We start from the raw sequence: 26,826 nt of genomic DNA, 5'->3' as shown, positions 1-26,826 counted from the left end.
ACTTTAATTGTAAAGATAACTATAAAAGTGTGAAATTTCTCCTTTTTCTTTTTTTCATAAAATATGATCAAGGGACATATTTTCACCCAGTAATAAAAAAAAATTGATTTTGGACACGATACAAATGTATGTGCGGCACGTAGTGATAAGCAGACAGTGAAAGCATCATATGAAAGTTTTTACCCAGTAAAAATCTACTCAAATGGTAATATTTGCATTATAAAACAACAATGTAGCCCTGACAGACAAGATGCATTTTCAGGCACCACTAGCAGAGCGAGAAACGGCGAGAGTTAATGTTCATCTTGGTGACGCCGATCAGTCGCAACGGGGCCGAGAGGCCAAGTCCCGGGGTCACTGGACATTCGAACAGCAGTTCTGACAGTTCGTCTCGCTCCTCCAGGCCAAAGGTGGCGTCGTTGAGCATTCGGCGGTGCAGGTTGCACGCCTGCTCGATCTTGAGCTTGTTGATGTCGTTCCGGAGCCGTATGAGTTGCCGTGCCAGCCGCTGGTCTTGCAAACGCATGTCTGCCTGCAAAATGTTGGACGGCGATAAGAGAAGAGGAAAATTACCGACAGGTTTTGGACACAAAGCGAAAACAGGTGTAAAGTAAAGTATAGCTGCCGCTCTCGATGGAAAACAGTTGCTTTGTGTCAATGATGGACAACATGAGTGAATAATTACTTGTGTATTGCCAAGCAAATTTGCTAAACAGTTTACACAGTAGATTATGAACTACTAGTGAGATCCTCTACCTGTTGTTGTTGGTATAATACGTGTAGTTGTTGTAACTCAGGATATAGAGGCCCTCGGGCCCATTGATTCCAGTGCTTATTACTGGATTCTGTAGTGTGTAGCAGATGAGAGTCTATGACTCACTCTACCCAAATGGGGTGCTAGTCTGGCCAAGGTTACTTCACCAGCCAATGCTAGTTGGAATCAAACCCAGGTCTACACAGCGGTTGTCCAAATCCCTATATCTCACTGAGCTCCCTGCTCTACATTGTGTTATTGGTAATGCCAATTGCCATTGGAATACCATTTGTTTACATGGATGGCCAATAACAGACAGATCACTGTAATTGAATAAAACAAAGGTCTGGCTTGCTTTTGATCAAATAAAATTGTGCCAGCTTTTCTTCAAGATGTGCTTTTATTTTGCAGAAACCAACATCAGATTTTATCTATTTCTCTGAGGGATGACCAGTTCTAAGTTACAATTCTAAATTCAGATTTTACAATTGTAAACTGCCTCACCAGCTCTCTTCTGAGTGAACTCAGAGCTTCGTCAATGTCCCCGATTCCGTTCAGTAGACCTGATGACAGTTTGCACCGGGTCACGTTTGCGTTCGCTTTGGTCTCTCCGGGCGTCTCTTGTTTGCCTTCTGGCTCCTCCCGTTGCTGCCCTTTCCCACTTGTCAACTTTGCGAAGTTTTCAGTTTCCAGTCTGGCTTTCCACTCCAGGTAAGAAGGCCTCCTGGTCTCCAGTCTTAACTTCTCCGTCATGGCCTTCAAGGTCAAGAGATGGTCATCTGTCAGCGATGCCGCGTCGTCCTCCTCTGCCTCACTCGCCCCGTTCACCACGAACATCGGAGGTGTATCCATCACAGATCTGCCAAGTAAAAGAACTTCTCAAAAATTTGGAAAATGATAGACATTTGGTTCCCCTGTGACCACAAGGAGCTTTAGGACCAGGTGGTTGTGGCCTTTGTCTTCTGTGTGTCTAAATTCAGCTGTTCTACATCAGATCAACCTTCAAGAGCTCTTTAACAAGGAAATCGATATATTTTATCTATCAAAACAGAGGTAAAACTATTACATTATTCAAATCGATACAATATAGAATCAATAAAATCAGTCAAGTCTTCAAATAAGCTAAAATACTACTGTACGTTTCCAGCTTTGCTACTTTTCTTTTAATATCTTTCGGGTTCGTATTGTTAAAGCAACACAAAAACACTTCAAGGCAGCAGAGAATTTCCTGATTCCATTTGAATTAATAAAAGGCACAGCACCGACCTCCGAGATTTTTGTGCGACAGGAACAAACCGTTTCCATAGCAGCGCGTCAGGCACTGTCAATCAAACAGCAGTTTTCCACCTCCGGCTGTCAGAGCCTGACAGACGATTGGAACACCAACAGCTGATGTGTTTAACAGCGAAATAACATGTCACGTTTCAAAAATATAAAAAACTGGATTTGAAACACATGATGGATACGGGAAGCAAAACGACTTCTTACATCCCTGCATGATTTTTTTTTTTTTTAATTTCCACCTGTTCAATCAAAAATACATTGAAATTTCCTTTTTTCAGACCACTTTAATGCAGATGGAGCGATTTGGAATTAGATGTAAACTTTGAGAGGGATAACAATTATAGTGACTGTATAGAATTGGATATATTGGTTTTAATTGTTGAGGTGTGTATCTCCACATTCATGCTTAGGACTTATTTTGGTGGAGGACTTAAAGGACCTGGTCGATTTCATTCATAGTACAAACCCAAACAAAAACAGCAATAAGTCCTCTGCAAATCTGACCTACACTCCCTGGTACAAAATTATGGTTTTGGCCAAGGCCAGAACTTGGGTCCCAAAGGGAACAAACTGCTCAAATATCCAACACAATATGTAAATTGGTGGAAAATGTTCAGTCAAGCATTTTTGTTTTTTGTTTGGAAGAAAGTCAGTTCCAGATTGAGCTCCAGCCTAATAAAAAAATGAGAATTAAAGAAAAGGATGGTCATGCTGAGAGGTCTTCCAGGTACAGCTAACTTGGAGGAGACCCCGGGTGACAGCCAGGACACTTGATGGACTGTATTTCCCATCTGGATTGGCAATGCCTTGGCATCCCCCGGGAAGAGTTACAGTTTTTATGGAGGACAAACATATAAGACATTGTTTAACTCTGATTCACCTAAATCAATACAAAAAAGCAGGTTTGTTTTGTTTAAGCAATGCTGCATGGACGTGTCTGCCAGCTGTTGAACAGTGCCTCCTGCTGGATGACTGGTGCATGTTGGAGGGATGATGAAAATTAGGAGGAGGTGCATTTGAACTCATATGGGTCTTGAAATGAGCTTGTCAGTTTTTAGTTCCAAATCTTGGGTCTGGTGCAACCCAATATCAAGGTTGCTTGTCTCCAAAAAAATAAAAATAAACCAGGGTCAAGCCTTAAAAATATACATTTTGATTTTGACTTTCACAATGGCAACAGTTAAGTTTCTGGCTCCACACATAAAGTGTGAGAATTCATTTACTTTTGTCAATATGTGATTTTGCATGCATATTTTATGTTATCACACGGCGCAAAAACAAATGCAAATGTCTTGTTTAATTTCAGACCTGTTTAACAGCAATGGGATGATGAACATGAAGGCTCACAGCAAAGCAAGAGCGGGGAAATAAAGACACAAAGCTGAATATTTAATTTAGCATTTTGAACATTATTCCAAACTCTGTCAGTGGCACAGCAGGGAAGAAAGAAAAAGTGTCCTCTTACAGAGTCTTCAGTAAGTGGTTACCGCTCAGTTATTCCGTAATGGGCACAGCAGAGCAGCGGTGAAGTCATCGCCCTTGTATCTGATGATAGGTTTGGCTGTTTTGCAAGGTAAATTAGAGCTGTGGCTGCTCAGAGGAGCTGACATATACATTTTTGGTGAGAGGATCCTCTCCTTGTTCTCTCCGTTAGAAGCCAGTAACATACAGTAGTGTTCAGAATAATAGTAGTGCTATTTGACTAAAAAGATTAATCCAGGTTTTGAGTATATTTCTTATTGTTACATGGGAAACAAGGTACCAGTAGATTCTCACAAATCCAACAAGACCAAGCATTCATGATATGCACACTCTTAAGGCTATGAAATTGGGCTATTAGTAAAAAAAAAAAGTAGAAAAGGGGGTGTTCACAATAATAGTAGTGTGGCATTCAGTCAGTGAGTTTGTCGATTTTATGGAACAAACAGGTGTGAATCAGGTGTCCCCTATTTAAGGATGAAGCCAGCACCTGTTGAACATGCTTTTCTCTTTGAAAGCCTGAGGAAAATGGGACGTTCAAGACATTGTTCAGAAGAACAGCGTAGTTTGATTAAAAAGTTGATTGGGGAGGGGAAAACTTATAGGCTGTTCATCTACAATGATCTCCAATGCTTTAAAATGGACAAAAAAAAAACAGACGCGTGGAAGAAAATGGGAAAACAACCATCAAAATGGATAGATGAATAACCAGGATGGCAAAGGCTCCAGGACGATCAAAGACAGTCTGGAGTTACCTGTAATTTAATTTATTTGCAAGAATCCCCCACAAAGTCCCTCTGTTAAATAAAAGACGTGCAGAAGAGGTTACAATTTGCCAAAGAACACATCACCTGGCCTAAAGAGAAATGGAGGAATATTCTGTGGACTGATGAGAGTAAAAGTGTTCTTTTTGGGTCCAAGGGCCGCAGACAGTTTGTGAGACGTCCCCCAAACTCTGAATTCAAGCCACAGTTCACAGTGAAGACAGTGAAGCATGGTGGTGCAAGCATCATGATATGGTGTTGGGCCTATATATCGCATACCAGGTATCATGGATCAGTTTGGATATGTCAAAATACTTGAAGAGGTCATGTTGCCTTATGCTGAAGAGGACATGCCCTTGAAATGGGTGTTTCAACAAGACAATGACCCCAAGCACACTAGTAAATGAGCAAAATCTTGGTTCCAAACCAACAAAATTAATGCCTCGCAGATGTGAAGAAATCATGAAAAACTAGTTATACAACTAAATACTAGTTTAGTGATTCACAGGATTGCTAAAAAAGCAGTTTGAACATAACAGTTTTGAGTTTGTAGCATCAACAGCAGATGCTACTATTATTGTGAACACCCCCTTTTCTACTTTTTTTACTAATAGCCTTTTTTTTACTCATAGCCTTAAGAATGTGCATATCATGAATGCTTGGTCTTGTTGGATTTATGAGAATCTACTGAATCTACTGGTACCTTGTTTCCCATGTAACAATAAGAAATATACTCAAAACCTGGATTAATCTTTTTAGTCACATAGCACTACTATTATTCTGAACACTACTGAATGGAGGAGAAAAATCCATGCGCAAACATGCATTTTTAAAGCGTTTATAATTAGATGATGGAGAAGAACGGGAGGCTGTCATGCAGCCTTGTGCATCAGTGTTGTGTTAATGACAAAAATGCACAAGTGAAGGGAAAGAAAAAAAATAAAACTTCATCGTTGAGATCCAAACCAGTAGAATTTTACAGGTTCTTAATCATGTAACACCTACTGTTTGTTTCTGTGTAGGCTCTCAGTTGTCCAGGTGGTTTCCATAATAGAGAAGCTTGAATCTTCGACTGGACTGGGTTGCTTGACGCGAGGACATTTCGCTTCAAATTGCAGAAGCTTCCTCAGCTAAAATTCTTGCTCTGGTGGTCTGACTTCTGTCTTGACTCTTGTAGAGAAGAATAATCAAGAAGTCACAAAAGCTGGAGTTTTAAACCTAACCAGACCCCTCCTACCGAGAGGCAGACTGCTATAGGCTGGTGACTAAACAATAGCTCTTATTAGCACCTATTGTGCTCTAGTTAACACCCTCCTAATGACAGGGCAGCTGTCCCTCTCCTGATGGCTCCCTTGACGACGCTGCTGATGATGTGAATGGCTCATTACCATGAACAAAAGACTGAAACTGCTTTGACCTGAGTACTCCATTGTAAACAGGGGATAAAGCGTGTCTCAGACCCCCTCCCCGGTTAAGGCTAGGTTTCAAACGTTTCACAAAGAATGCCTCCTTGACCCCTCTCTCAAACCATTTCTTCTCTCTAGCTAATATTTTAACTTCCTTGTCCTCAAACGTGTGGTTAGTGTCTTTAAGGTGGAGATGAACTGCAGACTGAGGTCCACTGGCGCCCTCTCTCCGGTGCTTCAAGCTTCTCTACTACCTACTGTTTGGATTAAATTAAAAAAAGGTACTTATTTCAGTTAATCCTGCTAAAACCACACAGGCAAATAAGGCATAATCTGCATTTAATGAGCAGTATTAGAGGGCCAGTACATGCCCCGCAAGCACACACACCATATCACACTCTATGTGCATGAGAGTCATTTCAACACATAGGAGGACTAAGTAAGACCTTGTCATGTTGGTTGCAGCTATTCAGGAGATTATTTTTCACACTATAGTGACATTGTTTCATGTTATATACCACATAATGACAAATGGCTATAGATTATCTCTCTAGCCCTACAGGTTACGGAGATATACTAAAAAAATGTGTTTTAGGACTACACTTTTGAGGACCTTTATGCAATTTTCTCCAAAAGTTAATCATCTCAAGACATTCACACAAGGAATGCTCCAACCAAGTTTGGTGAAAATCTGATCATCTGTTTTGGAGTTATTTTGAACAAAGTCAGACCAACATGAGCGATGAAAATACCCTGCATGCCAGCAAAGTAAGACATATGTGGAGCTTGAGGGTGGATTTCATTGTTAAACGCCACCTCAAATGTTCTACACATTGTGATGTAAAAGCAAGGTTTTTTGAAACTTTACACCAATTGTCTCATAAAATGATTTGTTTCAAAATATCAGAAATAATATGAATATCTTGCTTCAGACCATAATTCACCATTTCAAAAGGCTTGAAACATAAATATTAAAATTTTCATGTAATATGTCATTGTTCTGAAACTCAAAATTAAATTTACTCCAGTTGCTTCATATAATGATTCACTTTTCAAAGCATTCGTTATACGAAATGGAATAATTGTCAGAAAATTATGAGTTTGAAATGAATGCACACTAAATGAAACAAATGAATAAGAAAATTGTTCATAAAAAAAAGGTTCAAAATGCTACATTACATAATTGCTTCAGAAGACATCATAATTTTGAAATGCTCGAAATTAAACATTCGCTTCACATTACTGTTCTCTTGTAAAAATGAGAGAAATGGTAAGTGAAACAAACAGTTCAGAAAATGAATCACTCATTTGAAAGGTTTGAAACACTAAAGCAAGCAAATGATTTCGATTTTTTTTAAACTTTTGAAACACAAAACAAGTGCTTCAGAATTCACAGCTTCAAAATGCTTCACTGTTTCAGAATGTTTGAAACAACAAATGAAACAGTTGCACCATTGAGGTTTGCAAAGGCTTTGAAACTCTTCACTACAAGTTGACATCTGTTGAGCAATGCCCCCCTCCCAAAAAAAAAAAAAAAAAAGCCTGGCTACGCCCCTGGATCAAAATATGACCACATTATGAGATAATTACAAAATTATAGTCTCTTCTTCTTTGTTCCATAATCATTTTAGAGCCAAGTTTAGTGGAATTGGAGCTTTCTATAACTAACCATCAAATCTGTGAACTATAAGGTGTTCATGGTTTACGTGCTAAAATCCAAAAGCGGCTTCAGGGGAAAAATAATGCATGAATAAAATGTAAACCGTAATGACCATTTATCCAGACTGAATCAGTGAGGGCACACATTCCTCTGGTTTCGAGCGTGCTGACTGGACATTTCAACTGCTGCCACACCAAGAAAATTTATTTTGTGGCAGGAGATGAACTGATGCCAAACCTGGTTGGGCCAAAGAGCTCAGCGTGTCTAGAACATACAGGCCGTGTCTACACAACAAACTGAGCCGCCTTTCCTCAAGCACGTTATTGAGTTTCAGCATTTATGAATCAATCAACCAACACCTTATTAATGTTTCATGACCACAAAAAAAAGTGAATTAAAAGAATTACTGTAAATACCAGATTCTTTTTATAACCTTTAAAAATATGAATTCATTAACTTCTACTTTCCCCCATATTGTTACTTAATTATTCCTCATGAATCAAACACTGCCATCTTATTCACTTGTGTTTTATGATTTAATTTGTCATTGCCTCAAATTGTTAGCCAACTCTCACTGCCTCAAATTGTTAGCCATTGCTCATGTATAGGCGGTTACTGTCTCACATGGTTAGCCGATACTTAATGCTTCAGATTGTTAACTAACGTTCGCTTGAAGGTTGCTGGTGCCTCAAATTGTTAGCTGGTGTTCGCTTGAAGGTGGCTGGTGCCTCAAATTGTTAGCTGGTGTTCGCTTGAAGGTGGCTGGTGCCTCAAATTGTTAGCTGGTGTTCGCTTGAAGGTGGCTGCTGGCTCAAATTGTTAGCTGGTGTTCGCTTGAAGGTGGCTGGTGCCTCAAATTGTTAGCTGGTGTTCGCTTGAAGGTGGCTGCTGGCTCAAATTGTTAGCTGGTGTTCGCTTGAAGGTGGTTGCTGGCTCAAATTGTTAGCTGGTGTTCGCTTGAAGGTGGCTGCTGGCTCAAATTGTTAGCTGGTGTTCGCTTGAAGGTGGCTGCTGGCTCAAATTGTTAGCTGGTGTTCGCTTGAAGGTGGCTGCTGGCTCAAATTGTTAGCTGGTGTTCGCTTGAAGGTGGCTGGTGGCTCAAATTGTTAGCTGGTGTTCGCTTGAAGGTGGCTGCTGGCTCAAATTGTTAGCTGGTGTTCGCTTGAAGGTGGCTGCTGGCTCAAATTGTTAGCTGGTGTTCGCTTGAAGGTGGCTGCTGGCTCAAATTGTTAGCTGGTGTTCGCTTGAAGGTGGTTGCTGGCTCAAATTGTTAGCTGGTGTTCGCTTGAAGGTGGCTGGTGCCTCAAATTGTTAGCTGGTGTTCGCTTGAAGGTGGCTGGTGCCTCAAATTGTTAGCTGGTGTTCGCTTGAAGGCGGCTGCTGCCTCAAATTGTTAGCCGGCGCTCGCGTGACAGTGGTTGCTGCCTCACGTGGTTAGCCACCATTCGCCACATAAAATGGTTAGCTGCCATTCGCGGCCTCAAATTGTTATACGTTCAGCTGAAGGCTGTTTCTGCCTCAAATTGTTAGCTGGTGTTCACTTTAAGGCGGTTGCTGCCTCAAATTGTTAGCTGGTGTTCACTTTAAGGCGGTTGCTGCCTCACATTGTTAGCTGGTTTCACTTGGAGGCGGTTGCTGCCTCAAATTGTTAGCTGGTGTTCGCTTGGAGGCGGTTGCTGCCTCAACTTGTTAGCTGGTGTTCGCTTTAAGGCGGTTGCTGCCTCAAATTGTTAGCCGGCACTCGCGTGAAGGTGGTTGCTGCCTTACATGGTTAGCCACCACGTTCCACATCAAATGGTTAGCCGCCGTTCGCCGCCTCAAATTGTTAGCCGACACATGCCGCCTCAATTGTTTGTCGATGTTCTGTGACTCATATTGCTAGCTGGCATTCGCTTGAAGGCGGATGCTGCCTCAAATTGTTAGCCGGCGCTCGCATGAAGGTGGTTGCTGCCTCACATGGTTAGCCATCACTCACCACATCAACTAGTTAGCCGCCGTTCACCGCCTCAAGTTGTTAGCCGACGCATGCCGCCTCAAATTGTTAGTCGATGCTCTGTGCCTCAAATTGTTAACTGGCATTCTCTTGAAGGCGGATGCTGCCTCAAATTGTTAGCCGGTGCTCGCGTGAAGGCGGTGCTGCCTTACACGGTTAGGCACCGCTTGACACATCAAATTGTTAACCGCCGCTCGCCGCCTCAAATTATTACCCGACACACGCCACCTCAACTGATAGCCGACGCGCTGCGCCTCAAATTGTTAGCCGGCATTTGCTTGAAGGCGGTTGCTGCCCTCAAAATCGTTAGCCGACGCCGCTGCCTCAAACTGTTGGCTGACCCTTACTGTTATTTTCCATGTTCTCCATCTGTCATCCACTAACCATCCAGCAGGTGGCGCCACATCTGCTATTTTACACAAGCAACACAAAGTTTTTTTAAATGATCTATTGCATCAAAGCTAACCACTGTCTGACCACTTCATTCTCCATATGTGCTCTTTTAATGTGGTGTGACAGACAAGCCCTACACCAGTGTAGCCAATTATTTGATTTTCATCTGAATCTGATTTAAAAAATATTTTGGCCTTTACATGACTTGGTAGACTTTCTTTTGGTCACTTCAATGCATTTTCCGTAATTTCTTTCATATTTTATATCTGATCATGGTTTTAGAAGTGCCAACATGCTGTGATTTATTATTTATTTATTTTGCTGAATTTAAGCCATTTTCACGGTTTGTTCATGATTCAATCGAATCTCATAGTTACAAACAATTAATGTGTAACAATCAGACAAAATGGGAAGGAAAAATAAAACAGATCCAGGTCACTTCAGTTGGTAATGTGAACATAGCCTTAACAAAAACCTCTGGCCGGAAACGCACTTTTTTCTGTCAAAATAAATGAATAATTACTCCGCATTACAAGGGAAAAGTATGTCAACAGGTGCATTTTTTGTCACTATTTGAGAACTTAAAGAACTATTTAAAAGCTTAATTAACTTTTTTAACCTTTGATGAGCTTTAGTTGGGTAGGTTATTTTGTTTCGCACCAAACGGCCACCCACCTCTCCACATTCAATGCTGCTTAAGCCAAACTCCGCGAGCACCCAATAGTTAAAACAAACGCCCACTACAACCTGATATTTCACTTTCAACACAAACGGACCCGTTTACCGTCAGAACCTCCGCTCACGGTCCAATTTTAATCCACAGCAGTGAAGAATCCGGTGTCGGTGCCAAATCCGAATCGGTCTCCAGATGCCCGGTTCACTCGTTTTTGTAGCAGGAGGTGCCGGAGGAGGGGCGGGAAAATAGTTGCGTCACTTGCATTTATTTTAATTTCAAGACTTTCCAACACACAAGAGCAGCCGCATCCCTCATATATTTTTATTCAACAAAATTTTACAAATACACTCCCTCCTCCCAATACCCAGAGATAATTTTGCAATTTTTTTTTTACAAATGTAAAAACACTGATACAAACCTCTTTCGAGAATCAGTTAAGACAAAAATACTATACATTACTGTGATAAATTCAGGAACAACTAATAATTCTGACATTAAACTTGAAGAAAAGGCAAACGCTACTTTTTCAGTTTGTTGGCGCAGTGTAGGTGTCGTGTATGGAGGCCTCTTACTGCCAAGTAAAACAAAAATAACAGTAATAGATAATAATGGAATATTTTTTAAAAAGAGAAACAAAAAATGTATTAAAGATATTTTTAGATTAAAAATATTTTGCTTTTAAAAAGCAAAATGATGAGCTTGACTTTATTTGCAATTATAAGAATTAACTCCTCCAGTCATAATTGTGACTTTCAAATTTGAAAGTTAATTCCTTTTAAAATATTAATCACAGTTAATTTTTTTCTTCTCGAATCATTTTCACTTTAAAAAGTAGAATTTTTGACATTTTATTTAATAACTTGCATGAATGGGCAGCACTGTTGCCTCACAGCAAGAAGGTCATGGGTTCAATTCCTGTGGCCTTTCTGTGTGGAGTTTGCATGTTCTCCCCGTGTTTGCGTGGGTTTCCTCCAGGTGCTCCAGTTTCCTCCCACATCCAAAGACATGTGGGTTAGGTGGATTGGAATCTTTAAATTGTCCGTAGGTGTGGGTGTGTCTGTGTTTGTTTGTCTGGTTGTGGCCCTGCGACAGACTGGCGTCCTGTCCTGGGTGTACCCCGCCTCACACCCTATGGCTGCTGGGATAGTCTCCAGCCCCCCGCGACCCTTAAATGGACTAAGCGTTAGTAGGTGAATGAATGAATGAATTTGCATAAATAAAAACTCTATCTTAACTTTTATTAATATATCCATTATAAATCATTATTATGAAATGTAAAGTCAAACGTTCAACTTTAGAATTTCGAATTTGGAGACAGTAAGTCAGGATTTAAAAAAAAAAATAAAAACAGAAAAAAAATCTAAATTAATAGACAACCATTATTTGGATGAATTGATAACTATAAATAAATTTCGGTATCTCATGACTTTCAAAGTTTGAAATTGTAACTTTGTTTCATAATTAGAACTTAAAAATCAACCCAATAATAAGTAGGAAGCCTTGGTGGCTTTTGCAAGGAAAGAAACTCACAAGCTCACTGCAAACCACATGTAACATCAACCACACCCCTCTGTTCCCTTCACGTCTGCTTTTTGTATTGATCTAGTGTATCAAAGTTAACCAAAGTTTAATGAGCTCATTCTCATTACATGTCCTTGAAATGTGGAAACTTACAAGCTCTCAGCATTTATTGTTTCTGAGTTATCATGCTCACAATCTATTCATTCACTCATTGTAATTTACAGTCTATTCTCCTGCTTTGGAAAAGCCTAGAAATAACAACAAATTTATTTATATAACACACTCAAAGTGCTATAGTAAAAAAGTGCTCTACATAAACATGACGAACACAACAGTAAAAATAGAGAAACAACCAAAACATCTGTCAGAACAAATTAAAATTCAAGACCAAGTACACACATATTATAACAACCAACAAATGTGGTTAAAATGAGGTAAAATTACAAACTAATTGCAGGCCACTGAAAATAAATACATTTTAATATTACCTTGAAACAGTCTGGACTTTTTGGTGATGTTGTCTAAATATCACAATTTGTTATCTTGTAATTTGTTTTATGTGGTGACTGATTGTGAGCTCGCTCACAAAGTGAGTTCCTCTATGTCATTGTCGAACGATGGGACGGCACAGACGGCGGGTCTGCTGTCCGTGACGTGCAGAGAGCGCTGGTGAGGTGCAGCAGGAGAAGGGGAGGAGTCTGGGTTACACCGCCTCCCTGCGCGTATCACGCTGCTAGTCGGATGACTGTTGAAAATATCAATGATAGCGGAGTTGGAGGCGTACGTGTTTTCGCCAGCAGACACTGTCTGGGTACCGAAGAGCTGCTGCATCAGGTTGGACTTCACTGCTCTTCTGTCCATCACCTTGTCTTTTTCCGCCAGTTCAAGGTTAAAAACGCCGACTGCTTCTAATGGGGAGTCCTGCTCCTTTTTGGGGGGAGGCGGCGGGAAGCCTGGCGAATATCGGGAAGTGGACACTCCAAAAGAAGGCGTGTAGCTCCCGAATGACAAGTCCTCGCGAGACGTCTGGGATTGTAGCGGTCTCACGCCACCGGACTCTGCAGCTGGTTTTCTCCTTCCACCTTCCCGGCTTCCAGATCCAAATCGTAACCCTGAAGACTGATCCGGCTCCGTGAGGCTGAAAACAGACAGATTATGAGTCTCCTGCTCAGAAAAACGCGGAGTACGTCGCTCAGATGTTCCAAACTGATGCTTGACTGCTTGGTTCTGAAGGTCTATTTTACGCATCTTCTCCAGCAGCTGTTCTTTTTGGTGATGATTCTCCTCTGCCGCTTGGCAATTGGACTGAGCCTCCTGGTTCCATCGCTCCACTTCTTCCCGAACATGGCTGTTCTTCTTGCTGGAGTCATCTTCCTGATATTCCCCTGTTTGTCTTCCCCAGCCTGTGGACACAGAAGAATATCATTTGACAAACATTTGCTGGTTCCACTCCTCCTCAGAGGTGCGTGGGCACATAGGTAGGTTGACCCCAGAACTGCAACTTAAGGGGTTTGTTTTGGTAAAGGTCAAGGTCAAAATTTAGGTTTATCTGTTTGTTCCAACACTTTACTGTAACTAGTGTCTCACCATCTCTTTGTTTCTCCTCTTTCTTCTCAGGGCCATTCTGCTGCTGGTCCACTTGTTGCTTCTCCTTGTCATTTTCTCTTTTTATTCCACTCGTCTGCTGATCGTCCCAGTTTTGATGGGTATTTTCCGCCTGTGCCGGGCTCTCTGGTCTGTCACGCTCCTGTCACAACCAAAATGACACAGTAATAATGGCGAAACATTCTGCTCCCAAGCAGCTGATAACATGGATATTAGAGTAGTGATTACCTTGAGGGATAAATATTCGTCGTCCGCCTGTTTGATGCCCTCGGTAACAGTTGGGGGAGGTGGGGGGAAATCTGTGCTAAATAAGTTGTCTTCAGTCTGTACGGCCTTAGTGCTGGATGAGCTGTGGTCTAAAAGTGAGAGGAACACAAACAACAGCTCACTTTATTTTGCAAATCGTACCCTGAACCATCTGTTTTTTTCCTGTTTTATTATAAAGGGACCATGTACAATAAAAAATAAATGTTTCCATTTGATGCATTGTACCAGAGTTAGCTTAAAGCTAATTTACATCTGCAGTCCCTTGACAAATCCGGGTTAAAATATAAATAATAAAACATCACAAAAACATAAACTGTGGAAGCAGAGCCAATGATTCTTGTGGAATCCTCCATGAGAATCATTGATTCAAACTCTACATCAGTCTCATTTTACATGAGGTTTTATACGTGGCCTCACCCTTTCTGTTTGTGGACGGTTTCCCTGCGTGGCGTGCGTAAATATTCAGGGCGTCTCGTTCTCTCTCTTTCTCCTGAGAAACAGGAACGGGCTCCGTAAATATTTCCGTGCTATACAACACGTATCCAGTTTGACGCCTGTTCTATGAGTATACGTGCCTTGAGTTTATCGGTCAGCTGTTTCAGCTCCTCCTGCAGAGCCGCAACCTTCTCCTGGGCACCGATGCACTTTTTCCTCTCTGCAGCCAACTGCCTTTGGTAACTGCCACTCATCAGCTCCATCTTACGTTCCAGCTCCTTTAAACACACACAGAAAGTTTCCAAACCAGCAGAAGGACAAAATAAAATTCTGATTATGTTCCATTTATTTAAAGGATGCCTACGGTGAATACATATTACAGCTATTACTGTATTATAACACAGTAACAATATGTGCGTTACTGTTTATCAAGGAACACTGCACTGTATTTTCCAGAGTATAACTGTTTTTTGTTTTTATTTACTGGTTTGAGAGGTCCTGCCACTTGTACTCTTGTAAAAGAAAATAAATAAGTAAATAAAACACATTTTAAAAATAATAACTATTTCTCTATGACTCTGCCTGCACACTCGAACAATGCACAATAATCTCAAATTAAATAGCTGATTATCCAGAAAAAAAGGGTGCAAGTATACACTGGTACAACATCCAAAAAATGTGTTAAATGCTAAAAATGCATGTGAACTGAAAAACTGGGCCACAAATGTTTTCAACAACTTATCGCTTACAGGAAGCAATTTTTGTTACTTCTGCCATTTAAAAAAATAAAAATTAAAACACACCCTGGCTACAAATAATGATAATTTTCAGTCATACTTATCATCTGAAAATTATTCTGTGCAGTGAAGAAGAGGAAAAATGAAAATTTTGATTTTCTTGATCTTGAAAATTTTGTCCATCTACATTAAAACCAAACAAATTAAAGAGGCACCTCCACATATTTAGAAAGCTGTAACGTGCACATTTCTTTGTAGGTGTTGGAAAAGCCAAAGACAAACCAATCAGACGTTTACATTTGATCCACCTGATTAAAAAATATAATAAATTCATTAGTTTGGTTTGTTTAATGAAATGAACCATAGAACTGTCTGCCACCTGCTGGCCATTTCTGGACATGTTAAAGTAACACGTGTCTTGAAATAAACTTGTCAGTTTGTGTCATCACCATGCAAGCCACTGCGCACACTGTAGCTTTAATTTTACAATCATCTCATTTTGTAATTTTTGTCTCTGAACTGCACAGCAGTTGTGAGCATCTCAAACGCAGCTCATTTAAATATGGAAGTCATTCAGAATAATTACAAACGCTTGTAGCCCTCAGTTTCATAAATCAATAATCCACATACTTTAATCTTGGTTTCTCCGTCTTGCCTTCGAGTCGTCTCTTCCTCGAGTCTGCGGCTCAGCTCCTCCCTGGGTGCCAGCTCGTGCTGAGCAACCAGAGTTTTCAGCCGTGCGACCGTCGCCCGACTCCTCTGCAGCCGCTCGTCGCTGTCCTTCAGCTGGCGCTCAGCCGCGCGCTGCTGCTCCTTAGCTCGCCGTACGTGTTCACGCAGTGTGAGAGTCTCATTGGAGTGTCGCGACAGCAACTGGGAGATTTCCACTCCTGTGTCGTCGTAGCGCTGCAAAGCTTTCTCTTGTCGCACCTGCAGCTATAGAGAGAGAATTTAATATCTCACAGGTGGCAACGCTCACGAAGAACATTACAGAAACAAACTAAAACATGCTAAATGATGTGAGTTTTTCCTGATGCAACATAAGAGCTGGAAATGGCATATTTCATGATGTGCATCAGTCTGCACGCACCCAAAATGTGCATTTACACAGCCATGAGATTTAACTACTACTGCTGTTATTACTCAAAAGAGTACACTTTTAAACTAGTGTTCATCCTACCTTTTTGAGAATTCTGTTTTCCTTCTGCAGCTCGTCAATTTGCAGCTGCTGCTCAGTGACTGCGTTACGCAATTCGTTGATCTTTAGCAGGCGCGCTGAGAGCACATTCTTGGTTACCAAATCCAGGTCTTTTGGAGGAGTGGAGTCCTTGCTGTGGGAACGCCCTCGCCCGCGATGCAGCTGGGATTGGGAGGAGCAACCTGGACGACGCAGGTGAGATGGAACATGGCGGCCCACACCACCTGAGTAGGAAAAATTTGAATTTGACAAATTTAAATTTTAACAAAAACTGGCCTTCACATTTGATCAATTCTGCACAAAATTTGAACCATTTCACACTCGACTAACACTCAATCCTTCCACCATGTTTAATCCATACTGGAGTAAAACAGTTCTTACCTTCAGTTTGACCCTTAAAAGTCACACGTCATGTGCCCTTTTTTAAAAAGACATCTTACCTTTCCTTCCTCTCGTGTCGGCAGGGCTGTCGTGCATTTTCTTTGAACGCATCCCTCTCTGTGAATTGGGAGACGACCCCTGAGACTGAGAGTACGATGACAATGAGTGATCTGAAACAAAATCATTCTCAAAGTCCTCCAAGTAAAATGACCCACTACTCCTACGTCCTTCATCTGATATCTGGTCTCGATCTGGATCTGAATGCAAGCTGTGGCTTTTTGACCTGTTCTCTGCACAGTCCTCTTTTCCACTGTCCTTCAGAATTTTGTGCCGCCTGTTCTGGCAGCGTTTAAGTTTTTGGAAGGAAGATGCTCGGGAATCATTCTTTGTGCTCCTGTGGGACTGGAGGCTTTGGTGAGCCTTACGATTTTCTTCACAGGACTCAGCAGAGTTTTCATTTTCCATGTTACTTTGCACAGGACAGCAATGTTGAATTAGCATACACTGGAAAAAAAAAAATCAGAAAAAGAATCAGATTAGCCTTTTCTGTGATTATGAACTAGCCATTCATTCTGAAAAGAGCAAGGCAGAAGAAAAAGTTAAACATGTATTGAAAAAGCACCACAGAAATCCAACAACAAAATCTGTGCCATGCATGTGAGCTTATATTTCTCAAAATTCACACAAAACAAAGACGAGAATCCAGGCCAGCTGCTCTCTCTGTCAGGTTCTGTGTGTTTCATGTGTTGGTCACCAAGCAACACAACATGAGGTGGATGTTTCCATGAGACTGAATGAATGTATGATATCACTAATCCATGGCAGTGCTGTCCCGTCTGCTCTGCTAGATCATTAACAAGCCAAGATCTGATTTCTGGGTCCAATAACATGCATGCACATGTCTCTTCAAGGGCCAACAAGTCTCTCATGGTCATTTTTAATGCGCCAGATCGGACTTTTGACCCGGGATACATCAAGATTAGATTTGAAGCTTTTTAAAACCCTATTTGTAATTGTTAAAGAAAGTGATTATTGGTATCCCCTGCAGAAAGTAAGGTCAGGAAGGGGAATATAGACGCCCCTATCATTGTGTAGGGGCGTCAGCAGGCTGTGACATTAAGCATTTTGTGCCACTTGAGTGGCTTCTTTCTCATATATCAATTTCTTTTGCTGATCATCAGAATTTCTGCAATGAAGCAACATCATATCCCTATTATTCCTCAGGACTTATGTTGTAATTATTCCTACATCTATACTACTGTGAAAATCAGTGTATTCTTCATTAAACAGACTTGAAAGGCTCTTTGTGACATCACCACCAGATTGGATTAAAATAACCCAGGCCATCTGCTGTTGACAGGAGCAGAAAGTTTGTGTAATAACAGCGATATAACGCGAAATAACGGTAAATAAAGCGAATACACCGTGTCAGTCCTTTAAAGCAACGTTTCAAATCGAAGTGAACGCGTTTAAACTGGATTTCAACGCATAACGGGTTTAGCAAGCGTAGCTAATTGTTAGCTAACACCGTGACAAAAAATAAACGCAAACACCAACAACAACTGGATGAAGTGACTAAGGTTAAAATTAAGTTCAGCATGTCCGCTATCACCAACCTGTGTGTTTTCTGTGTGCTTTTCCTCGGATTCATGGTTTCCATTAGTGACTTTAAGTCTGACACCGAGGCTTCGAAGCTTGTGTGAGAGTCGCTCAAAGAGTGCGGCTGAGCCATGACCAAGTCACGTGACTGGTAAATCCCTCAGAAAGATTCATTTTCCAATTTCCATGCGGTTTAAAAATGTATAAATGACAAGAAAATATATTTTCTGGGAAAGTTCTCAGAAAAATAAATTGCTTCTAAGAAATACTATGGAAATAATTTCTTTATTGACAAAAATTCGTATAATAACAAACAAAATTACAGCGAATGGTTTTACTGACACATTTAAGTATGGAAAAAAAATAATTTTTAACTTCTGTCTTTGGATTTTATATTTAAAAGTCGTCTCCCTCTCCACGCATTACTAACATTTGTCCAGCAGATGTCGACGGCGAGCAGCACAACAAGCTCTTCGAGTAGTGAACCACTTTCCGACACAATGATTCAGAAGGGTCAAAACTTCAGACGGCTTCATCGCCCAACGCTGCACCATGGCAACCACAGCACCTACCTGCAATACCATATAACACCAGCATGGCGCTGTTTAATCATAGTAATATGTAATCTTAATTCATTATTATTCAGCATTGTTTAAAATAGATACAGTAGCATGATGATAATAAAAGGATGACACAGTAAAGCGCAAGCACTTATTTCCACTGTGGACCTTGAGAGCGGGTTTGGCGTGTGGTGCGTGAACGCGAACCACCTGTAAAGTTGAGTGTTATTGTATTATTTTTCTAATTTCTTTCCCATAAATTTGTGACTTTAATCTCTGATCATTTTTTTAGTCCCTCATCACTAAATAAGATTTATGACTGTTTTTCACGAATTTGAGAGTTTTCCCTCCCAAATGTATAGTTTTATAATATCAGAGAATATCCGAGATTTACTAGTACATTTAAGATTTTAATTTTGGAAATTATGAGATTTTTTTTCTCTCAAAATATTACCTCCCTCCATTATTTATTTTTATTTATTTTAATTTTTTAGCTAATCTATCTGATCATCTGGATTGGTAAAAAAGGAAATTCTCTCGACTATTTCTATTTGGTATCATCCTGCTGGTTTCTCTGTAAACCATTGCAGTACTTTTTGAAGCGAATACTTACTGCTGACAGTCTGAACTTTTGGAAAAAGTTGTTTGACAGCAGCAGATTTGGCTATTCAGATTCAGAATAAAGTACAAATGTGGTGTCTGGTTTTTGTCTGGATAGAGTTTGAGACATTGTTTTCAATAAATAAATAAATAAATAATACACCCTGTATCACAACAGTAAAGGTGATAATTAGAGCCTGACCAATATAGATTTTTTTGAGGCCGATGCTGACAACGATATTTGGATGAAAAAATGCAGATAATTGATAAATTGGCTGATTTGCTGATAGCTGATAAATCAGCCGATATTATTATTATTATTTTTAAATGAATAAAATGTTCTTTTTTGGACCCTTAACAAAAAGGTATGAGCTAAAAGCTGAAGCTTTGTCCTCATATTGATTAACTTTATAACAGAGAAGAATTTTCAAGTTAAAAAAATGCAATCAAGAATTAAACCTTTGTGAAATTAGCAAATACATATCCTTAAAAAGAGTAGTGAAATACATCTGATCTTGTACCTCTTGTTGCTGCAACTTAGATATAGGTTCAGGATAAGGATATAGATCCTTATAAACTTACTTGTATGCTTTTGTCAGCCGATCAGTGCAGTGTGACGGCGAACTACGGGGGCTGGTGATGAACACATTTAAGCAGGGGTGTAAGCAGCTCTCAGTTGAATGGAGTCAGAGCTCCATCTACTGGACAAATGGTGCAAGGACATTTTACATTGCTGACACAAACATTATTTCAGTAACTGTTCTGTTTATGAGAAATTATCGGCGTTCTGTCGGCAAAATTTCGGCCGATAGTGAGTACTTTGAAAAGGGCTTATATCGGCCGATAATATCGGCCAGCCGATATATCGGTTGGGCTCTAGTGATAATGAATTACTGCATTATCACGCACATCTGAGTTCTTCCTCTTATTAAAAAGCATAATTTTTCTACAAAGTCTAATTAAACTAGTCATATTATCCTTATTTTCAACAAGCTAATGTCACAGATCTTTAAAAAAAATGCATTGTTTGTGTAAATTATGCAGAGTAAAATTACTCTGCAGGGAGTACATTTGATCCCACTCTGAATAGCATTAAATCAACTCCATCACAGGGTTAAATCATCTCATCAGTGTTATCTTATTACTCACCACATTTTAATGTGGTGAGTTATTTTTGAGTTATTGTATTAACTCACTGCTTTTCCAAAACGTGTAGGCAAACTGGGGCGGAGAGATGCTGGAAAAGAAATTTGCACGATTTTAAATGTACGTTTTCTGCAACGGGTTTGATATGATGAAAGTTGCATGCTGCTGTTGGGGACTGTTACTATGGAAACACACCACTGTATAATTGGCGTCTTGCTGTCTGCTGTAAGTGGTTACAGAATCATCAGCGGGGGTCACACAGGGGTCAGACACTGAGGATATTTATTTAAAAAAAGCCCAACTCTGTGTAAAGCTATATAAGCAATTATTTTTGCACAGTGTGACCCCTTTAAATCAGGTCACATCTTCATAGTGTAATCATTTATGTAAAAAAAAAAAAAAAATTATAGAATGCATTTTACGGTGAACAGGCATGGACCAAATGATGCCTGAGCAGATAATCACCAAACACCTCTGACTGAATACTTAAAGTCTTGGGTAATGGAAGGAATGAGTAATATGTTTATTTTACTATGCTCCATCTGTGGAAGACGGCTGCACAATCTGTGTGCATTTACTGAAGAGTTATTTTTAACTCTGTGACACACGGGGTACAGTCCATGAACAACATACACACAAAGCACAGGCGCGCACGCTCCAGTAGGCTGCCCCTTTGGGTCAGCTATGCGAGCGTTGAGCTCACATGAGTGTAATTCATTCTGGCTATGTTGGAGATTAGTTAGAAGTTGAAGTAAGTGGTAGAGGAGAACTATGTAAAGCGCAGAAGGTTTGCTGAAAAATGTGAGGACTGATTTTTAGGAAATTTGGAGAAGGGGTTGGACATTGTGTCCAGAAGAAGCAAATAAAAGCCCTTTATTTAAAGTTGAGCCTGGCAAAGGTTTGTGAGACAGTTACAGTCACTTTTGTCTGCCTGCCTGTGCGTGCGTCTCCAGAGCTGCCTGGCTGATTTCATTCATGCTGCAAATGTGAATTGCTAGTAATTACACCTCAGCATGACATTAATATAAAGGTCAAAGGTCAAGGTCAGTCAAGATCATCGAATAGTCAGGAAAATCACCTTTTTTTGCAATAACTTCAAAACTAAAAGAGCTAGACGAATGATTTCAAGTGCATATTAATCAACAAACACAATGTCATCTGCTGATCCATACGTGGCTTCATGATGATATCAGCAAATGATGTCACATGACATTAAATTATTTGGAAAAAGTCACATTCTTCACAATACGTTTTGAAACAAAGAGCGCTAGAAGGATGATCTCAAGTGCATCTGAATCAGCCAGCAGATCGCTACATGCTGATTTGTATATAAGATCATGATAAAAAGCAAAGTACCATCTAATCTGTGTGTGACGTCATGATGACATCACAAAGTGCTGTTGTGTGACAGTATACAATCCAAAAATGATCTTGTATATAGATGATGGCATCATATGACATTCCATTTTTCTAATTTATATGCACTCTAGATCATCCTTGTATCTCTTCTAGATTCAGACTTACAGTGGAAAAATGTGTTTTTTGGATTGTATACTGTCACATGACACCATATATTGACATCATCATGATGTTTGAGGGTCAAAGGGTTGTAATGTGGACATCTTGGATTTTCTTCAAACTTTGGTCACATGAGGTTCCTTCCACCAAATGAACACATTGCAAATTTTTGGACAAAATTGCCAGTGTTGGCCCTGAGAGAGGTCACGAAAGGTCACACACAAATGACTGAAGTATGCAGCAAGTTCAACTATTTAACCCCTTAACGTCTGAATTTATATAGCTGTATATAAAAAAATGTTTTGTGTGTGTTTTTGCCTTTAAGTAGATGGTAAATATTGTTGAGATTATTAATTTCACTTTTGCACAAAAAAAATTTATTTATTTTGGTAACAATTTATGTTATAATGTTCTAATAATAATAATGGTTTGTTGCAAATTTGCGATCACAGGCATACTGGTCAATTTGGTATGTTGCATATTTGAGTCAGATATTGTAGCATATATGTGACAATAGGCGTTAAGGGGTTAATATTTTGGAAAATGTGCAACACAAGTAATGATGTGAGAAAATGTAGGGTTGGAAATATTTGGAAGTGTCTGCTGAAAAGAAGCGGTTTACAGTAACAGCAAGTTAGCAGGGTGGAAAGTATCGAGGCCAGAATGAATGGATTCCAGATCAGTTAAAGCGCCCCCCCCCCCCCCCCCCCCCCACACACACACACACACAAGTATGTAAGTATTTGTAAGGATGTATCAAATTCTAGATCTGTCCCTACTCCAAATAAATGATTGTCCCTGATTGGGATTATTCATATTGCAGTTTCTATGAATCAAGTCAACATTGTTTGTTTATTCATTTAGCTCCTTGTTTATGAAAATTTTTTTTATATTTTTGTAGCAAATATCTATATTTTAGGTCACAAAAATTTCTAATTTTGCATAACTGTACAAATACATTTTTTTAATAATCTTTAATTTCTATCTTTGCAAGAGTGCATATAAATGATTTAATTGTGCAATTATTTATTTATTAACACTTTGCAGACAAAATTTCTAATTTTGAATAATGCTATGAATATATTTTATATCATTTTATAATATGCTTATTTTTCTGTATTTGCATTAGTGCATATAAATAAATTCTTCATGCAATTATTTATTTATTTATTCACTTTTTATGTGTTTCAAAGGCCCAGATATGACTCTGTTTTAATGGGCAGTCTCAGAGTATCGCTATAAAATGATTGGGAAATAAAGTAGTTGCAGTGTTATTTGGATGTACATCTTTAACAGCCAGTAAAGAACAACTCATTATTGTTCATAAAGTAGAACAATAGTTCTACTGTGGCCTTAAAATAATGTGCACACATGCATGTGTGTTCAGTCTTGCCCATGAGTTGTTTTGACTAAAGGCCTTTTGTGATAATAATTAATGTTAAAATGTACAAAGCAGGGCTTTAAACCAGAATTTCTTCCCCAACTGGTTCATTCCCAACAAAAACTGTATTGTAACGTTTCCAGTTTTGGTTCCGGAATCATTGCTAGTCCTAGGGTCCACTGGTCCTAACCTCTTTATATTATTTGATGGCGTATATTACAACCCCAAACTGATTTCACAACTGAAGTTCACAAATAAATGTAATTGCTTTCAAATAGCTGACAAACCAGATCCAGTTTTGTTCAACTTATAAAAATAAAACATATGATTCTGTTGACATACAACATTAATCTCCTTTAATTGTACTGTTGTCTATACATTTACTGAATTGAAAATCGACAAGTAATCGTAATTCACCATAATTAAATGGGTTTTTTTTAAATTGTCACACTTTTGTTACATTTCTTAACCGACTTTAATGCATCATATAGCCTATCATAAATGTAAAAATAACTCTCTCCTTCATACTAGGACTAGTGGACCCTAGGACTAGTGGGACGTTCCCCCCTACAAAATAAAATGGATATGAATAAATTTTGATAATGTTGCAGATCCAGAAGTTATACATTTTATAACATTGCTAGAAAGAGTGGCGACTTTACAAACAGAATTGTCAATCTTCACTTAAAATGTTTGGACTTCTATTTCCCAGCAATTATATAGTACAAATCACCGCGTGAAGCTTGTTCTTTGATTTCCCTTCAACTCGTCCAGGTAAAGAAGCAGCAGCAGGCGGTGGTGGGCTTCCTGGAGGCCAATCGAATCAGCTTCCATGAGGTGGACATCACGATGCTGGAGGAACAGAGACTCTGGATGTACCGCAACATCCCCCCAGAGAAGCGGCCAGAGAAAGGAAACCCCCTGCCTCCACAGATCTTCAATGAAGATCACTACTGTGGGGTATAATGTTCAGAATGGGCAACAGTCCATTGGTATTTGTAGCGATTGTTTAAGTCCAATTGTCTTTAGGCAAGATATCTCAAAAAGTAGCAGCTGGATTTCAATGAAATTTTGTGGGGAGGTGGTTCTTTAGTGGTGATCCGGCTCACTGACACCTGGCACAGGAGTTCGATCAGAATCAAGAGCTTTGTGATGTCATAAGGCAAGACTGTTAAAGGCTGAGATAAATGGAAAAAACATGGACACCAATATGGAATACCACTGAAATTTAGTCATCTCTCCACTGACCAAAATACCACTTATCCACAAGATTTTAGATTTTTAATTTTACTCCGATTTAATTTTTAGCCGTTTATAATGTTACGTATTTCACTGTAAACGTTAAAGTATTTTTGCTTTATATATATTTGAACATTTATTTTAGCATCGCACTGTGTGTATGTGTGTGATTGTAATTATGTCTCACATTTATCATGCCAGAAAATGATGGACACGGTTGAGCCATCTGTATTTGAGTTTGATTAGATCGAACCATTTTCTGTCCTCCACTGAGACCGCAAGCCACTCTGTAATCCTGTCCTAATCCAGTTCCTTGGACGGGGCAGATTATGTGCTCGGCCTGCACTCTCACTGGCTACATAAATCCAACATTATTCCCCAATGACATTTGTCACCGCATGACACAAAAGGCAGTAGTGGACCATGAACATGTCCTTCAAGATATTTACCACCATCTCTGAAATCTGTAGCCGTTACATAACACTCTGCCTCTCTCTATTTTTGCGTCTTCCCTCAGGACTACGAGGATTTCTTCCACTCAAAGGAGAACAACACTGTGTTTGCATTCCTTGGACTCAGTTCTGGACCCTCAGTGAAAGTAAGAGAAGACAGGAGTACAAATTTGCAGCCATGAAAAGTGAACACGAACACACATTGAAAGCTACAGTGTGTAGGATTTAGTGCCATCTAGTGGTGAGGTTGCAGATTGCATTATGCCACAGAATGAGTTGTCGTAAGATATATATTCCAAAAATACAGATCATCATATTTGTTACAAAAGCCACAATTAATCTCAGCATTTATGAGATGACTCGTTCTATAAATGTTCTTCTTGTTGTAAGTGGACTTTGTTGTAGTTGTGCTTTTTGAAAGGACACAGTCACCATTTGTTGATCTGTTAGACACTGAAGAAACCATTTTCCAGTCGATCATTAATGAGCTTTTATTTGATTTCCTCTCCGATGCGTCTGTTTTCTGTCTGTCCTCCAGAGGTTCTCTGGGCAATGCAGTTAACTGAGATTTGTTTGTAGGATAGATGGAACATAGATGTTGGTGGCTTCAGGAAGACTTCTAAGTTTCATGTTTAACACTGACTTCTGGGTATGATGTATGAAGCTGACAAAACAATCATTTTGGACTCAAAAATTTCAGTTAATTTCGGTTTCCTTTATTTTGATTACTAACCTGTAGACAAAGGTAAGACTTGCTTGTTATTCTTTAAAATCTGTGGATTTGTGCAAATCCACCAAATGAGGCAAAGTAATTTGTGCCAATACCTTCAGCTGAGAAATATATCTTATATCCTAACTGCTCAGCCACATATGCACCATAATTTTGGTGAAGTTTCACGTGTAAATTTGCAACAACAGACAATCAAAAGTTATTTTGACATTGCAAGTCTGAACTGAATCAAACCACCCAAATAGCGATGGCTAATAGCAAGGTATCTGTGACAATCTATTATTTTGCAATAAATGCAAGGTGAAGGAAGTATAAAAATGAAACATTGCGTGAGACTGTTCCATTTTGGTTTAGTTGTAGAGTGGATAGTTGGGGGTGGGTGAAGTCTTATAGCTAACATCAAGTCAGCAAGCTTGGCTAATTAGCACGTAGCTTGCAGAAAATGATCATTGTTTTGCTAATTTATGACCAAATAATAAATTGCAATTTATTACATGGATTAATGAGGTAATGTCAGTCTTCTATTCCAATGGTTTTACTACTACATAATTTAACCTTTCCATAAACAATTTTTTTTATATTAGCCTATTTTATGTATATATACTATATATATTTTATTCACCCTGATATCGGGGTGAATGTGAGGCATTATTGTAAAGCACTTTGAGCATCTGATGCAGATAGAAAAGCGCTATATAAATGCAATCCATTTACCATTTATTTACCATTAGGATTAGCTCAAGAGTGATAAAAATCTAGTCACCAAGCTTCCAACCATCTCACTAGATGATGAAAATAAATGTCGCCAGGTCCTAATGACTCTCCACGCCCACCATACCCCCGCTCGTTTATGAATAACATAGTAAATGTTCATGTTTCTTGGTCTCTTTAGGATTACCAGTCCTAGGCTCCACTGCCAGCGAGGAACGTCCGGGAAGGCCTGAAGCACAAGGACAAGAATTGCGTCACTCCTGGGTGTTGCGTCACCTCACACAACCTGTGTCCTCTGCCACAGTGCCAACATTAACCGAATGTGTACGCCCTCCCC

The 26,826-nt window shown here is 39.6% G+C and overlaps 3 protein-coding genes across 5 annotated transcripts; 1 reads left to right on the top strand and 2 right to left on the bottom strand.

Annotated features, from left to right (window-relative positions):
* Nucleotides 1-21: 21 nt before the first annotated feature.
* Nucleotides 22-10,656, bottom strand: fam167ab (family with sequence similarity 167 member Ab). Of its 3 annotated transcripts, none has more exons than XM_034162687.1 (3): nucleotides 10,510-10,598; nucleotides 1,259-1,613; nucleotides 22-532 (listed from the first exon to the last, which is right to left on the bottom strand). In XM_034162687.1, the coding sequence occupies exons 2-3, from the start codon at nucleotides 1,604-1,606 to the stop codon at nucleotides 269-271; spliced, it is 612 nt and encodes a 203-aa protein (XP_034018578.1). In that variant the 5' UTR covers nucleotides 1,607-1,613; nucleotides 10,510-10,598; the 3' UTR covers nucleotides 22-268. The 3 variants fall into 3 exon arrangements, with proteins under 3 accessions (XP_034018578.1, XP_034018579.1, XP_034018577.1); XM_034162688.1 differs by having other exon boundaries at nucleotides 10,409-10,533; XM_034162686.1 differs by having other exon boundaries at nucleotides 23-532; nucleotides 10,518-10,656.
* A 1,319-nt stretch (nucleotides 10,657-11,975) lies between these two features.
* Nucleotides 11,976-18,300, bottom strand: lca5 (lebercilin LCA5). The gene is made up of 9 exons (XM_034162528.1): nucleotides 18,170-18,300; nucleotides 16,613-17,057; nucleotides 16,155-16,396; nucleotides 15,605-15,910; nucleotides 14,378-14,515; nucleotides 14,220-14,292; nucleotides 13,764-13,891; nucleotides 13,518-13,677; nucleotides 11,976-13,333 (listed from the first exon to the last, which is right to left on the bottom strand). The coding sequence occupies exons 2-9, from the start codon at nucleotides 17,052-17,054 to the stop codon at nucleotides 12,513-12,515; spliced, it is 2,310 nt and encodes a 769-aa protein (XP_034018419.1). The 5' UTR covers nucleotides 17,055-17,057; nucleotides 18,170-18,300; the 3' UTR covers nucleotides 11,976-12,512.
* Nucleotides 18,301-18,652: 352 nt separating this feature from the next.
* sh3bgrl2 (SH3 domain binding glutamate-rich protein like 2) lies at nucleotides 18,653-26,826 on the top strand. The gene is made up of 4 exons (XM_034162852.1): nucleotides 18,653-18,766; nucleotides 24,081-24,317; nucleotides 25,114-25,194; nucleotides 26,671-26,826. The coding sequence occupies exons 1-4, from the start codon at nucleotides 18,653-18,655 to the stop codon at nucleotides 26,683-26,685; spliced, it is 447 nt and encodes a 148-aa protein (XP_034018743.1). The 3' UTR covers nucleotides 26,686-26,826.

Source organism: Thalassophryne amazonica, chromosome 21, assembly GCF_902500255.1.
Source record: "Thalassophryne amazonica chromosome 21, fThaAma1.1, whole genome shotgun sequence".
Lineage (NCBI taxonomy): Eukaryota > Metazoa > Chordata > Actinopteri > Batrachoidiformes > Batrachoididae > Thalassophryne > Thalassophryne amazonica.
The sequence above is the reverse complement of the archived record's forward strand: the minus strand, read 5'-3'. Positions and strand labels throughout refer to the sequence as shown.

Bases quoted from the DNA above. Each gene is read 5' to 3' on its own strand.
- lca5 (XM_034162528.1), bottom strand. From the start codon at position 17,054: ATGCTAATTCAACATTGCTGTCCTGTGCAAAGTAACATGGAAAATGAA. The intron at 14,293-14,377 runs GCACGTATACTC...CCTGTTTCTCAG, and splicing joins AGCTGACCGATAAACTCAAG to GAGAAAGAGAGAGAACGAGA. The intron at 13,334-13,517 runs GTGAGACACTAG...CTGTGTCCACAG, and splicing joins AGAGGAGAAACAAAGAGATG to GCTGGGGAAGACAAACAGGG.
- sh3bgrl2 (XM_034162852.1), top strand. From the start codon at position 18,653: ATGATTCAGAAGGGTCAAAACTTCAGACGGCTTCATCGCCCAACGCTG. The intron at 18,767-24,080 runs GTAATATGTAAT...GCAATTATATAG, and splicing joins CATGGCGCTGTTTAATCATA to TACAAATCACCGCGTGAAGC. The intron at 24,318-25,113 runs GTATAATGTTCA...GTCTTCCCTCAG, and splicing joins ATGAAGATCACTACTGTGGG to GACTACGAGGATTTCTTCCA.
- fam167ab (XM_034162686.1), bottom strand. From the start codon at position 1,606: ATGGATACACCTCCGATGTTCGTGGTGAACGGGGCGAGTGAGGCAGAG. The intron at 533-1,258 runs GTGAGGCAGTTT...AACATTTTGCAG, and splicing joins GTTCACTCAGAAGAGAGCTG to GCAGACATGCGTTTGCAAGA.